Genomic DNA, 16,466 nt, shown 5'->3' with positions numbered 1-16,466 from the left:
ATAGACAAAGATTAAATCTTATAATATAATTATGAAACCTCAGTAGATTATTAGATTGATATAGAAAAACTTGTAATTTAAAATCCAATCTGAGTTAAGATTTATGTTGAATTGAAAAAAATATTCAATCCAAAAAACTTGATTGATTCATCTAAATTTCTAGCAATTTAATTAAATTAATTAAACCAAATCAGGTAAATTTAAATAAAATAATGATATTCTTTTTTTCTATGGAAAAAGTAAAGACAGCTAGAAGGCACTACTTTTAAGAAGTTGGAATATATATATATATATATATATTTTAACGATAACATATCTCAACTTGTATATATTACTCCTATCTGCCTAGCAAAATCAAGTGAATGGAAAGCTAACAGTAACAAAAATAAAATGCATATTCCTCCTGCTCTCCCCTTTCTTCTTCTTCTTCTTCTTTGTCAACATGGTTCTGTATTCAGTGCTCAGAGTGGATATGTAAGTTACGGGGCGCTCCAAAGGAACAATGTTCCTTGTTCTCGTCGAGGAGCAACCTATTATGCTTGTGCAGATCGAAATTTCAATTGTAGTGCAGATGGAGGTTTGCCTTGTGATGAAGGTGATAATAATTTAGTTACACTTTTTTTTTTCATTATAGCAAATAAAAAGTAAGCTGTTATTTTTTTTTTTAATTTTCGAAAACTTAATCAGAAAATAAGGAGGTTTTTTTTTTATATTTTTTTTCCCGCAAGTTAATTGGTTGATTTTGTTGAACACATGAAGCTTTTGGGACAACTGTCAACATTCAAGTAATTTTTTCTATTAGTAGCTAGTACTATACTTGGTTAAGCACTTGACTTGCTTTATTTTGTATTGTTACTTGATTTACTTAATATTCATGGATTTTGTATATGGATGTATAATGACTCGGCTAACCCGGTGATATCCGACTTTAAATCTGTTTTTTTTATATATATATTTTTTACTAAAATGATGTCTTTTTGATTTTTTTCAAAAAAAAAAAATGACCCGGCCGACCCGGCGACCCGGTCAAAACCCGGAACCCGGGCCTTGGACCGGGCCGATCACCGGGCCGGGTCTTAAAATTATGATAATGAGTGTTTTTTTTTTGCATTACAAATTGATTTTCAATTTTTTAAAAGTTTTTTTCTTAAAAAAACATTAATTTAATATGTTTTAAAATGACTTTAAAATACTAATATTAAAAATTAAAAAACATTCAATATACTTTCATTGAAAAAACACAAATGTACACTCTTGCATTGAGGTTGTTAATCTTATTAAAAAATAACAATTTTTCACTTATCGAAACTGCTCGGAGAAGGGCGTCTACTATATATTCAGATGACTTGAATAATAATAGTGTTGCACATAGAATACATATAAAAACTTAAAATTGCTTCTTCTTCAACCTTAAATTAATTATTTGTTAAATATTTGCAGTGTATGCTCTGCGAGCAGTCATATCAGCATTGGGGTTCCCAGTGCCACCAATTTCTCGTTCTTACTGCTCGGAGAAGAGCTTCTATTACAACAGCATTTCCACCACCTGCGACTGCAACGATACCACTACCGTTTGTCACATCACCACTATGTAAATATCTCCCAAACTTAATACATAATATAGGGCACGCATCACACATTATATTAGGTAATAATTTCCAATTTAAGCTTTTAACTTAGTTAATATTTGGCTGGCAGAGCTACGTACGGCATAAGCGTAAGTGGACACGTCGCTGAGTGGCTATCGAAACTCATTTACCTGGAGAAAATGTAAGTCTCTTGGTATTGATCTAAAAGGTCCATGCACAAATTATTTTCTTCAACACCTGACAAATATTCAAGATAAAAAAAATACCACAATTAATTATTTCGCCAACTACTTGCAAAATGTCGCTAAATAATAGATAACGACATATCTATCCATGTATTCTTTTGGCATTAGCTTTTGTGCTCTATTACTGAATTGAATTGACCTACATCGAGTCTAATTCACGTGAATTTGGCTGAAATGAAAACATATGGTGCAAAATAACTATCTTTTTTACAAGCAAAATGTTGATTTTTTTATATAAACATATAATGGAAATCAGATTAATTTTTCTCTTAATATATTTAATAACTTGAAATCCCTAGAGGTGTAGCCTAGCTTTATGAAAAAAAATTAAAAATAATAAATAATAAAATTAACTTGAACAAGATTTGATAGGCCTTAAAAGAAGGCCTTTTGAATCTCGATTGGTTACAGTTATGCCTTTGAACTTCTTCACCAAATTAAGTATGATTCAAATGTTAAATAAAAAATTATAAACTTTTTGTCAGGGTTATCATTCTACCATACCCAAACCTCCATGAATTAGAAACCAATTGAATCACAATGTTTGCTTGAATTGCCCTCCATGAATGATAGTACCAAATGTTGAATCATATTGGGCAAGTCTACAGTTTACATGCATGGAATTTGTTATTTATAAAATCACTATGGTTTTGTTACGGTTATGTTATCACTACAAAAAATAAAAATAAAAAAAGAATTCATTTGATCAATTCATAGAATTTTCTCCTCGAGAAGGGTGTGAATCCGATACCATTATATTAGGGCAATCATTCTCCCAAATAAATTTGAGATTTCAAGGATACCATTATATCATGCCTCTGATGGACTTAATTACCCCAACAGTGATTTTTCCCAGAATCAGCTTCGTGGTAGCATTCCAAACTTGGTGAACTTAACTCGGCTAAAGAGTTTGTAAGTCCTCAAGCATTGTACTTTTAGTTGTCAGCCTCAATTTGTTTTGTTTTTTTTCCCCTCATTTTTGTGATAGTAAAAAACAAACTACAAAATATTATCAGAATACTTAGACAAAATCACCTATCTGGGCCAATTCCACCTACCTTGGGGAAGCTGAAAGCTCTGGAAATGCTGTAAGCAATCTTAATATAATTTGTCTACTCTTCTTTTAATTTACTTGTTTAGGCTCAATAGGGATGCTTAATTATAACTTTCCTGTTTACTGACAATAGTGATCTGCAAAAGAACTTCCTGAATGGAGCCATACCTCCATCTTTAGGGAGTTTGATGAACCTTGCTACCCTGTAAGTAAAACCGCCATCATTGTTTCTTCAGTTGCTTACGACCCAAAGATGGTTTTAGTTGTTGGAATATATTTTCATGATCTTGCAATTCTGGGGCTCTTTTTTTTTTTTTTTTTCGTTTGCAGGTCTTTGAGTAATAATATGTTATCAGGTCAAATTCCTAAGGAATTGGGCACCCTCTTAAATCTCACTGCACTGTAAATATTCTTAACTCAGTCTGCCCGATTCCCTTTAATTCATCTTGTATTGTTATTTCATTTCTGCTCTGTATTAATCCCATCATTTCCTTGATTTAATTAGGAGATTGGAAGATAATCAACTCTCTGGTTATCTCCCAAAAGAACTTGGAAAATTGAGCAAGCTTGAAGAACTGTAAGTAATTTTAAAAGATTTTATTTTTTAAGAGTTTTGAGTTTTTTCAAATTATGCCATTTTTAGAGATTAAATTTTTATTCACCCACAATTTATTTAAACTATATTAAAGTAAAAATGTTAAGATCAGCCTATATTAAAGATTAAATTCTTACAATGTTTTAACTGAAAAATTAAGTGAACTCTATTTTTAATTTTTTTTCCTTCAAATGTATACATTAATCATGTTTTAAACAAATTTTCCACCATTAAAAACATTATTATATAAAATAACAATTATTTTTATTTTAATATTTGAGTTTCATTTTCTTAATGCAATTAAAATAATATATAAATGAAGTTTAATAAATACATTTAAATAATGTTTAATGGGTACTTTAAAAGAATACTTGTTTACTTTTTTTCCATTAATACATCCAATGTTTAAAATTGAAAACATTTAAAGAAAATCAGGAGTCATTTCGTTGTTGCAGTTATTTGAACTCCAACAATTTGAGTGGAGGGTTGCCAGGAAGTTTTGCCAATCTTAAATCTCTGGCTTCATTGTAAGTGAAACTATTCATAGTTCATGTTTTGAAGGCTCAATTTGTATTGTATCCATGGTGCGTTGTTTGTTGTTAATGGAAACTTAACTGGTCTTCGCAGTGGAGTTGCTGGGAACAAGTTGAGTGGTAAGATACCACCATTCATTGTAAAATGGACCAACCTCACTGACCTGTAAGAGTATTAGTGCTTCATTAAAATTCAATGTTCATTTAGAAAGGGGAATTTGTAGAAATTCTTTGTGGTTTTGGACTTTCTTAAGTTGGAAGTTTGCAAGTATCGAAAGCAGACATGTTTTGAGTTTAGGGCTTCAGATAAGTCAGCAAATTGAGTTTACTAATGACAGGTACCTCATGGGAAATGATTTTGAAGGGGAGCTTCCTCCTGAAATTTTTAATATGCCCGGTCTTCAATCTTTGTAAGTGCTCCTATCTCTTTTACGTCCTTCGATGTAGTTTTTTGTCTTACAGAGATAAAGAATACTTTTTGGTAGCTTTCAGTTATGGTTACTACCTTGGGATAAAAAAAAACACGCAAAAAAAAAAAAGTGACATTTTTCATTTATTTTTAATTTTAAAAAATATATCTTTTTATGTATTTATATTTTTAACCAAACACATTTGCGTCTCTTTTATATTTATCATTTATGTCCTATATTTCTTGTTTGACTTTGCTTTTGTATACTGAGACAAACCTTTTGTGGTAGAATATTGTGAATATTTCTCACATTCAGGCTGATAAATTCATTAAAAATTAATTTTGTTGAAGATTCCAACTTTCAAATTCACATCAATGAAAGAAGCAAGCATTCTTTTCTTTCCCAAAATTGTCCCTAAGAAAGTGTTTTTTTCTTTTACCCCTCCAGGTGGATAAGTGATCTTAACAACACTGGTTTCTCATTCCCAAAGTTTGCAAATATGACAAACATAAATTACCTGTAAGTGATCTGTTTTATGCTGATGATAATGGCTGTAATCAAGGGTTGAAACTTTATAATCCCAAAAATACCTTCTTGGCATGACTATTACACTCTACACATAATATTGTCACATGCACAGTAAGAGACAAATTCAATTTCCAACTTTTGAAATGGTTTCCACAGGATTATGAGGAATTGCTCACTTCACGGTCAAATCCCCAAATACATTGGTGATAATTGGACATCATTATCGTACCTGTAAGTTTCTTTCTTTTTCTTTGTAGTTCAATACCGGTTAGTCTTCCCATTTTTTTTTTGATTAACATGATGTCTAGGCTAGTTTGTGCATGGTTAACGATTATATAAACCTCTAGTAATCTTGAGGTTTGTAAGACTTGAATTGATGACCTCTAAAGAATAAATTTAAAGCCTAACCAGCTGAACTACATTCCAAAAGTTAGTCTTTCTAATTTAGTAGGATCAATAGGGTTAGTGTCCCGAATAAAAGTCAAGGGGACCATAGTCTTTCAATTTAGTTTTATAAAAAAATCCCTTTTAGTCTCTTATTTTTTAGACATGTTTTTATATGAGTCCCTTGTCTTTCTAAAATCTAAGTTTAGAACACTCATAAAATCTCATCATATTCTAACTTGTTCACCCAATAATTTAGTCCATGCTTCACTAGACGATCCGACCAATAGGGTTGTGCGATCATAATAATCCTACAATTACAAGAAATGATACAAAGATGTGAGCCTTACCACTCTAATCCTACCATTTAAGGAAATTACTTTTTTTTTTTTATGTATATCTTAAATATAGTTTATTAGAACCCACATAGAATAATTACAACAATACCAACTACTTACAAACTCATGGGCAATCCTCGATCTCTGAAGGTGTCTTTTAAGACAAGTTAGGTTTAGTGAGTTTCTAGTTGGGCTCGACTCTTTAACATTTATTTGGATTAATCCCATCTTCTTCTAAGCTCTTTTTTTTCTGGTCCTTTTATTTTCTTTGGACTCCATGGGTTAGGCCACTCTTTGAGGTTTTTAATTAATTCTAAGAGTTAACTAGCTTGAATGGTGAGTGGACTTGGTTATCATTTCTAGTCGGTTATTTTGCTATTTATTATGTAATTAAAGGAACTGAAGGTAAGAATGCTTACGAACTGTTAGTTATTTTTTAAAAATTTTTTATGTTTCCTTCTAATAAACAAAAAATATTTTTAAGTAAATAAAAAATTTAACCTGATTTCTATAAAAGAGTTTTATTTTGAATGAAATATATTTTTTAGAAGTTATAAAAAAAAAATATTATGTTATTTATAAATTATATCAAATTGGGTCATAATATTTTGATTACAATATATTTTATTTCGAATTATTTTTTTATGTTCTTTCAATTTCAACCTTTAGAATTTAATTTAATTTAATTTTTATATCCTTATTTTTTTTATTGCTATATATTTATTTTATTTAAAATAATTTATGATTTTTTTTTTAAATTTTATCATCTTTAAACTTTTTTATCTGTCATATTTGACCGTTATTCATTAAATTACTATTATTTTATTTGAAATAATTTATAAAATTAAAATTTATTTTTCAATTTCATCATTCTTCAATTTTTTTATTTGTTAGATTTGATTCTCATTCTTTTAATAAACTTGAAAAAAAATTAAAATATTTATTTTCAGCTCATTTTTTATGATAAATAGTTAAATATCAAAAAGTATTTTCCAAACTTATTTGCTAAATATAAAAATATAATTTAATTTCTATTTCATAAAAAGAAAAGTATTGTTTAATGGTCCAAGGATTTGAACTCAAAATGTCAAGAAAGCGTACTTCCTAAACAACCGGGCCAACCTATTGAGATTTCTCTTGTATTCGATTTCAAATATATTTAATGTACATAGATCAAATTTCTAGATAATTAGGTTGTGTATACTTTTAGATATATATATATATATATATATATATATATATATATATATACATATATATATATATAGTTTTCTTATTTATTCTAAAATATCTTTTTAATAAAAATTTTAAAAATGTTTATTAAATATAAAATTTTCAAAATAGAAAACAAGGAGCTTCTTTGACTTAGATTGAAAGTTATAAAAGAAATGACTTCAAAATATTTGGTGAAACAAACAAATTAAACCCGTGAGCATTTGAAAAAAATTATTTTGATTTTTTTAATTTTCTAAAAAAGTTGAGAAATAGAAAATAAGTGTTTTGAAAAAAAAAACAATTTTTATCTTCAATAAATAAATGCATTCTTTTTTGTTTTCTGTTTTCTGTTTTTGAAAAACTAAAAAACTTTTATGGTTTTGTTGCAGAGACTTGAGCTTTAACAACTTAACTGGTCGGATCCCACGTTCTATGAAAAATCTATTTCTTAATAGATTGTAAGTGAAGAATTTCTTCAACTCAAGCAAATCGAACTCATCATAATATTTTTTTTTGTTTGGAATCCATTAAGATGTCGAAATATTTACAATTTGTGGATTATAAACAGGGGTCTCGCAAGCAATATGCTTAACGGGCCAATTCCTTCCTGGATTCGTGACATATATAAGGTGTAAGTTTCCTGTTACCCTGTAATATAATTTTAGAGGAAGCTATTCAATTTCTTTTGTCCAGTAAAATAAATGAAAAACGCCTCTTCTCAAATAAAATATTATGTTGCAGGGATTTGTCGTATAATTATAACTTCACAAATCCACAGTACCATAATTCAACAGAATACAAGAACCGAACAAAACTAATAAACATGTAAGGAGTTTAGTTTTTGTTCCCTTAGGGTATTTCATTGCATTTCAATATCAACTTCTTGTGGATTTGTATATCGTCTTATTTTCTGTGCACTTGTTTGCATGCTGCTGCTCAACCAGGACTGAACCAAATAGGTATGGCGATATGTTCTGTACTCTATTAATTTATGCCCCTAGAAATTAGTTATTTCTAACACATCAGTTCTTCTTTCTAGGGGTTCTATACTTGCGTTGAGCAACCAATGTAAATCAAAACGTAAGTTCAGTAAGTCTATTTGACGCAGGACACTATTTTTTATTTTATGGCATAATTTTTTTTATAATATTTATTTAATTGTTAACATTTACAAGAATTTATTTAGTTTAGGAATCCTAATAAATGCCGGTGGAAGCTAATAGACGGTCTCATCTCAATCCAAGTCTACATATAGAGTTTACATCAAGATTATTTTTATAGAATCCGAGCCATTCAGATTCAGTTACGTTTTCTAACTTGCATTAAAGCCACTTGCAATAATGTTTCTTGCAGATCATTCCTTGTTTATAAATTGCGGTGGCCCACAAACTCTTGCTGAAGGGAATCAATACGATGAAGATAATGCAACAACAAAATTTTACAGCATTCCAGGAAAGTGGGCTTATTCTTGTTCTGGAGACTTCATCTCAACAACCAGCAATTCAAGCGATTACGTAAAAAAGATGACCTGTGGAGTTTCTATTTCAGAAGAATCATTGTATAAAACAGCTCGGCTTTGCCCTGTCTCTCTGATATACTACGGGTTCTGTCTGCAAAAAGGAAATTACACGGTGCAACTTCACTTTGCTGAAACTGTTTATGCGCAGGATGAAGACTATAGCAGCTTAGGGACTCGTATTTTCGATGTATATATTCAGGTAATTATTCTGCGCAACAGCTTCATTGTGCTAACAATTTCCGTCATGTAAGGTACTCATTCTCTTTACAGGGTGAGAGGAAACTGAAGGATTTCAACATAAAAGAGAAGGCCAATGGTACAAATGAAGCGCATAAAGAAAAGTTCCCTGTAATTGTGGATGACCATCCATTGGAAATTCATTTTTTCTGGGCTGGCAAAGGATCTCTATATAACCCACCTGCTCTGAATGGACCTCTTGTATCTGCCATTTCTGTAACTCCAAGTAAAAAGAAAAAACACCTTTTTCTTAATTTTGTTTCTGCTCAAATATATTTTATCCCTTCACATCTGCCAAAAAATTACATCTTGATGTCTTCTATGTACAGACTTCGATGTTCATGATGGGAAACTGTCTGCTTCTCAAATAGCCGGGATCACCATAGGTTGTGCATTTCCCCCGTTACTTCTATTTCTTTTCATATGGAAAATGGGATTTCTCGGGAATAGAGAGCTGCGTGGTGAGACTAGTGCCAATCTAAATCCATTTTGCGTTTTATTGCTTGAAAGATTCTTACTGGGTAGTGTGTCTGTTAATTCAATTCTTTGATGGTTTTTTCATTGCAAATAGAAAAACGAATAGAAGTCCAGCAAAGATCTTTCACCCTACAACAGATAATAGATGGTACAAAAAATTTCAGCTCCAAAATGGAGATTGGTAGAGGACGTTTCGGCGTAGTATACAAGGTTATGTTTATTGCTAATCAGTTAGTTCTTGGAGTTGTTATGAAACAAATGTATCTTATATTTTGAGTATCAATTTGCAGGCTGAATTGCCCAATCAGATTAAACTAGCCGTGAAGAAGATTTCTCCCCAGTCAAAACAGCAAGACAAAGATGAAATAAAAAGTGAAATCGGCAACCTGATGTCCTTGAGTCATGAGAATCTTCTTCAATTGTTGGGTGGCTATTCCAATAAAGAACTGCATCTGCTGATTTATGAATACATGGAATCTGGCTCCCTTCATCAAGCCTTGTTTGGTAATATTTTCACTATCTTAGTCTCTTAAAGAATAATATAAATTATATCCTGAAACTTTACCTAGCAACTTAAGTTATTGAATTAAAATGGTTCTTTGACATGATATTAGAGTTTTGATGACCGAGCATTTACAAGTTCGAATCTTACCATCCTAATTTATTTAATAAAAATTAAACACAAAATAATGTGAGTCTGTGCAAGTTTCAAGAGGTTTTCACTAGAAGGGGTGTGTTAGAGAATAATATAAATCATATTTTGGGGTTTTACTTAACAACTTAAATTATTAGATTGAGATGATTTTTTAACATAAATGAAATAATGTTTGTCAATTACATAATTTTTTCAAGGCGGATAATTAACAGCTACAAATTCCTTGAATTTATAGAACAAAAAGTCACAAACTCTGCAACAGAACTTCATTGGAGAGCTAGATATGATATTTGCCTAGGAATAGCAAAAGGTTTGAAGTATCTACACGAAGAAGAAGAAAAAAGGATCAAGATCAAGATTGTTCATGGGAATATAAAAGCCAAAAACATTTTGCTTGATAATACTCATACCGCAAAGTTATCAGACTTCGGATTGGCAACAATTTACAACGAGGAAGATCCATTTACAGCCATCAAAGCAAGGGGATCGCGGTAGGCATCAAATTACATCCCCAAAAAGTTCTAGTCTTATTTATAGTTCTCCTCAGCTCTAATTATTAATTAATCTCTCAAAATATTTCAGAGTATATATGGCACCTGAGCATGCTTTGGGGAAAGCCATAACAGTTAAAGCAGATGTGTACAGTTATGGGGTTGTAGTACTTGAAATAGTCAGTGGGAGAAGTAATACTGAATATATTCCAAACCAGGAAGCTGACTTCCTTTTAGATACTGTAAGTGAATTTTGGCAGGATTATATGCTCCCTAGTGACAATTCTTGTTCTGAAGCTGCAAGTTAATCACGTTTTGCAATTTCAGGCTGGTCGTTTACACCAAGCTGGAAGGATTCGGGATCTGGTTGATAAGAAGTTAGGATCCAGATTTGATAATAAGCAGGCTCTCACTCTTCTGCATTTGGCCATGGATTGCATCAAACTGTCCCCTACTCTCAGGCCTAGCATGTCCGACGTTGTTACTATCCTTTCAGGTTCCAAAGTGAATGCTCTCTCACCAAATTCTGAAGTTGTGTGATCAAGACAGGGTTGATAAGTAGGGTTGGACGCTTGTTTTTTCTCTTGTTTCTTTTATGCTTAAATGTGCATCTATTTTCATGTAAGACGGTCTGGAACTTCCAAGTTCTCCCTAAACACATTGTTGGCATCGGTTTGGATTCTATCATCGAAGGCACTATTATTGCTAGAGTTTATTCTACAGAAATACAAACCTGTTTTATATAGCTTACATTTTTCATATGTGTTCAATTTGTTCCTTTTATCGCGGGGTCCCAAGCCGGTGCGATGTCGTGGCGATGGCGAGAGGCTTTTGTCGTGCCTCCTATGTGAGGTGTTGTGTGTTGGAAAATATTTTGAATTTAATCATAAAATTATGATTAATGTTCAAGAGTCGTCACCTAGTATTATGATCACTAAGAATCTAGGCTTAATGTGGCATGTTCCCTCTCCTTATACATATGCTTGCCTCACCGCTGACCATAAAATAAGGAGGGGTTGGCGATCTATCCATTCCAGCGGGTGTACCGATCATACGAGTCACCGAGTAGTCACTTCCCACTCTTCCAACAGTGACACCCCTCTCTTGTTCGTTCCTCCTCCTTACCACTGGCTATCTGGAATAGAGAAGAAGATAAAAAAAATAGATCTGCATTGAAACAAATCTAAAAAGGAGAAGACCAAAACATATTGGAAAAAGAATGAAAAATTAAAATCAACTAGCTTGTGTACTTTTCTCCTTTTACAGCTAACGGGGATCCTCACCGCCGACAGGAAAGTGAAGAGGAGAGGAAGCCATTCCAGATCCCCCTGGTTTCTTGGATTTTCTTACGGTGGCTCGTGAACCCACACACTACTAGTGGCGATGGCGTATGGAGAAGACACACCATCATTGTTCCTGCAGTTCCAGAAGGCCTTCCCTACAATTCCTGTATTGTTTTGGGTCTATTTGTAAATTTTATGATACAATTATATATGCATGAAATATCATAGGGTTAATTTAAATTATATTAAAAGACTTGTTCCTTTCAAAGGTATTCGATTTCAAACACTATCATCAGCTTATTAGAATGATGACAAATTTACATTTTGTTTTCTTAGAAGAAGTTGATATATTGAAGAGGCTAACCAGAAGGTAACAAAAAACAAGATACAAAAATGAAAAACATAGAAGAAAAAAGAAAATTACACTAAATAGAAAGAAAAAGATAAAAAGCCAACATATATAGATCAGAAAAAGGACATTGAGATTGAAGGAGCTGATGCGTCGCTTAAAACCTTGTTTTGGTGTTGTTAGACCAGTCTATAATACCTTCAAGCCCCATAATTAAATCAATGCCAGTAGCCATAAAGAACGTATCTACAAACTTGAGCCAATTCGAGAGACAATATAAAATAAGGGGGAAGATGTCTTCAAAGGTCGCAATTCCATCACCGAAGATAACCTTGTTCCTTATAACCCATATTCTCCAGCTAACATAACAAGAAAGCATAGACCAAGTCTTATGCTGGAATTTTCCAAACACCAGGTTGGGCCACTAATGTAATAGATCATCCACACAGCAGGGAAGACAACCATTGATACCTTACCAATCTAAAAAGTTCATCTATAATTTCCACACTAGTCTACAATGAAGGAGAAGATGATTTGAAGTCTCAATCGTATTTTCACTAAAAATACAAATGACTTGATTTGATGAGATTATATTACGAAAAATTAAGAATTCTTTAGTGTATAATCTATTCTATATAGCTAGATAAAGAAAAAATTGAACCCTAGGAGGGACCCTTTTTAGCTAGATCGAAGCCTTAAAAGTTCTAAGCCCTAGATTTATAACTTTGTCAATAAGTAAAGAACAAGTTTTAACTGTATAATCTATGTTTGTTAATGAGGACTCAAATTTCTTATATGAAGTTGTTGCCTTTAACCGAAAGCTTTCTAGAGATAAGAGAAGGTAGATGACATGTTCAGTTTCGAAAAAGAACAATTCTCCTCCAAAATCGCTCCCACTTTTATTTACCTTACTCATAATTTCCTATTTCAACAATTATAGCATTTGATTTAGTGGAGAGAATATAGAGTTGTTGTTACTAATTTTTGGGCTCCCACATAAAAATAAGAAAAAAAAAAAAATATATATATATATATATATATATATATATATATATATGTGTGTGTGTGTGTGTGTGTGTGTGTGTGTGTGTGTGTGTGTGTGTGTGTGTGTGTGAAAAAAAATATTCAGAAGAAATCTAAGAAATAATAGTAGTGAGAAAAGAATGTTGGAATGTCGAAAAATAGCCAAAATTTAGTTGAGGAGGTTCAAAAATGCAAAGGATCAAAATTTAACAGTATATCGTTGACTGATGAGAGCCTTGTTAACAAAGAAAATTTAATTTGAAAAAAATATTCAAAATCAAATGTTTATGGACTTAATTAAATTTTATCTAAGGTTTAATTGCATTGATGGAGGGTTTGATTTCAAGAAAAATTTGATTTTTAAAGTCAATTTAGGCTTTTATTGGAGGAAATTAAAGTTATAGGGTCAAATTATAATCCTGAAGAGTTGATTTAGTCAAATCAGGGGCTTAATTGTGTAATTATTGAAGTTTGATGGCCAATTAAGGACTTAATTGAAACAATCGGAAACCAAGGACCAAACCAAATAAGGCGCGTAAATAGAGGGGTTGAAATTAACAAAGTTAGGGGTTAAATTGAAGAAATTTGAAGTTTATTGATCAATTAAGGGTCAAATCGCATGAATCAAAAACTAAAGATTGTCTTGTAAATGACGCTAAAATTAAGGGATCCAATTACAATGGTTTGATTACAAAATTGTAAAAACATCTAACGACCAAATCAGAAATATCCATTTGAATTTGAAAGCGGCACCGTTTCCTTAAACACTATTCATTGTCATCTTTAAACAAACGGCTGGCAATAAAGACAGGGGAGGCGTTTTAGTAGAGACAGTGGAGCCGCTTCAATTAGGAGGCATGTCTTATGACTGATATCCCTCGCCACCATGATACACGCCGGTCGTTACTATGTCCCTGCAATAATAACTGAAAAACACCTGCATCATCTGGCTATAAAAGCCAGAGGAGGAGACGAGACAAGAGGAGGAAAAGGAGAGGGCAGAAAACAAAAACAGAGAGGGAGAGGGAACGAGAAAGAAAGAGAAGGGAGAGCATAGAGAGGAGAAATAGAGAGAGCATAAGGAGATAGGAACAGAAGGGGGGCGAAAAAACAGAGAGGGGAACAGAGCAGGACAAGAGGGAGACAGAAACAAGCAGAAGGAAAGAATGTAAGCAGAGGAAATCATTGAGACCAAATCAGCGTTGATCGACTTCATCATCTCCAGAACCAATCACAACGAATCCTGCGCAGAAGTTTCATCGCACAAGAAATGTGCCGCAATCTAATTCCTGGAAATGGGAATTGTGATGCCTCAACATGCCAGATGCAGTGCTCCAGCTTAAACCAGGGAACAGGAGCATGCACTCAAACTTTTACAAATCGATTCAATTGCATTTGCAACTGGGAATGTTCTTAGTTTATCCAACCCATAATCAATAGACTAGTTGTCGAAGCATGTAAATTCAGATGTTGTGAAAAAAATAATATTATGCTTAAAGTTATACTTGTTTCTTCCAATGCATTAAAAAGTTCAAATTTGGCCAATTTTATTCAAAGTAATTCTTTTTATCATGATTGTCAGCACAACTACTACCTTGATTTCCCACTTTACAATCTTTGTTCACTGCATGAACAATATTGGTATTGATTGCATAAACTTGATGAATGAAAAGGAATGAAGTCAAAAAAAAAAAAAAATGAGTTTTATTTTCTTGACTTAAACAACGTGGATATTTTAAAATCGAGCATGAAGAGAGAATAAATACCTGACGATGAAGGGTGCCGAAGGGAGTTATGAGAGAGTATCACTGGACCAAAATATGGAATGAAACAAATGAAACCTAATCATGAAAAGAACTCTTGGGGCCAAACCTGGGGATAAATAAAGTCTCAAAGCAAAGAAATCATTGATAGATGTCAAAGACAAGAGTAATGGGAAATAAGGGCAGGAAAATATTAGAGGGTTCAGAACTCGGATCATTTACTCGGAAGTTGAACTCAAGCAAACAAGTGAGCCTGCGATCTTGAAATGAATTGAGGCAAGAGTCTAAGACGATGCTGAGAAGTTCACGCAATTCAAGTGACCCATTTTTAAATTCTCATGTCAATGTTAGTAACCTTATAATTTTGACCCCTGTTTAAATTTAATTTTGATCATTTTTAAATTCTCATGCTGATAATGCTGGCTTAACAATTTTGATTCATTTTTAAATTCATATCTTGAAGTTGGTCCCTAACAATTTTGATTTATTTTTAAATATCATGTCAAGTATCACATGAGACATTAAGGTGAGCTATATGTAAAAATAGTAAAAGTAAAAAATCATAACTAGTTTTCAGAATTTACATGTAATGAGCTAGTTAATTAATAGGAAAAATAACAATCATCTGTGCATCATATCTAAATTGATTGAAATGGGCTCAAAGATCAACACTCATTTTTAATTGGCTCACACAGGCTCATGTCAACCCTGACCAAATTTGCTTGCAACATCAAGGAAAATATTTCAGACACTAAAAACAAATAACACGCATCAATACAACATAAAAGTGTATTTTCTAATTTAAATACATGATATTTAACATCTAATAATAGAAGCCAATAATGAGCCTATAATCCTATGTTAAGTTCTTAAAGTATATGATAACTTATACATCAGAACATAAAATAACAACACACGACATAAACATGTATCGACTAATTATACTACCTAATAGTCAACATCCAAAGATAGGATCCGACAACGGGTTCTCTAATCTTGTATTGAGTTCTTGGATATAATACATTTGATATGCATTTATGTCAAACAAAAATCATGCAATACCAACATAAAAGATATAAACATATATTGCTAATTCTATTAGTCAATAATCAACACCTAATGATAGGAGGCAATAATCTTGGGTTAAGTTCTTGAATAAAAAACAATTGATACACATTTATATCAAACAAAAACAAACATGAAACATCAATTTGACAAATATAAACATGTATTCACTAATTTTATTACTTGATAGTCAACTTACAAGGATAGAAGTTGATGGTGGGTCCTTTAATCCTAGATTGGATTCTCGAATAAAATATAGTTGATACAAAATTATATTAAACAAAAAACAAGCATACCAAGGAGAAAGGGTAGAGAGAGAGATAGGGGTATTTTAAAATTTTAATACAATTTGATAAAAGTTTTGAAAAAATAACACAAATTAAAAAAACCCTTAATGTTCGCCTTGAAAACACATCAAACTCCAACCAGTCTCGTATACATCAGTCCCAATCACATAGGATACCAGGAACCTAAACACAGGTCTACTTCTATCTCTACTCTTGCTTGTGGCTTCAAAGCAGTAAGTCAAGCAAAGCCACTCTCTTTTCTGAGCTACTAACTTTCATAGGGGAGAGAGATCAAGTCTTTTTCTTTGAGAAAGAAGTCCCCTGGGCATCACCATTATTAAAGCCGCTAGCTTCGGGAAGTCACCTTCGAGAATGCATCCTTCAAGCTTCAAAGACGATCCTTGGAGTGGCATAGCATCATCAAAT

General features: G+C 32.1%; 1 protein-coding gene across 4 annotated transcripts; it reads left to right on the top strand.

The window, feature by feature from the left end:
* The first annotated feature begins 345 nt into the window (after positions 1–345).
* On the top strand, positions 346–11,027 carry LOC118050105 (probable LRR receptor-like serine/threonine-protein kinase At1g53440). Of its 4 annotated transcripts, XM_035060348.2 has the most exons (26): positions 346–595; positions 1,441–1,591; positions 1,699–1,770; positions 2,678–2,746; positions 2,851–2,922; positions 3,022–3,093; positions 3,219–3,290; positions 3,394–3,465; positions 3,939–4,010; positions 4,111–4,182; positions 4,355–4,426; positions 4,874–4,945; positions 5,111–5,185; positions 7,281–7,349; positions 7,460–7,522; positions 7,633–7,716; positions 7,836–7,850; positions 7,931–7,971; positions 8,245–8,609; positions 8,681–8,873; positions 8,977–9,108; positions 9,219–9,334; positions 9,415–9,628; positions 10,015–10,270; positions 10,362–10,512; positions 10,598–11,027. In XM_035060348.2, exons 1-26 carry the CDS (start codon positions 391–393, stop codon positions 10,808–10,810), a joined length of 3,060 nt encoding a protein of 1,019 aa, XP_034916239.1. In that variant the 5' UTR covers positions 346–390; the 3' UTR covers positions 10,811–11,027. The 4 variants fall into 4 exon arrangements, with proteins under 4 accessions (XP_034916239.1, XP_073261184.1, XP_073261185.1 ...); XM_073405083.1 differs by lacking the exon at positions 3,022–3,093; XM_073405084.1 differs by lacking the exon at positions 4,874–4,945.
* The last annotated feature ends 5,439 nt before the right edge of the window (positions 11,028–16,466 follow it).

This window comes from Populus alba, chromosome 16, assembly GCF_005239225.2.
Source record: "Populus alba chromosome 16, ASM523922v2, whole genome shotgun sequence".
NCBI lineage: Eukaryota > Viridiplantae > Streptophyta > Magnoliopsida > Malpighiales > Salicaceae > Populus > Populus alba.
Note: the sequence above shows the minus strand (reverse complement) of the source record. Positions and strands in the feature narration are given on the sequence as shown.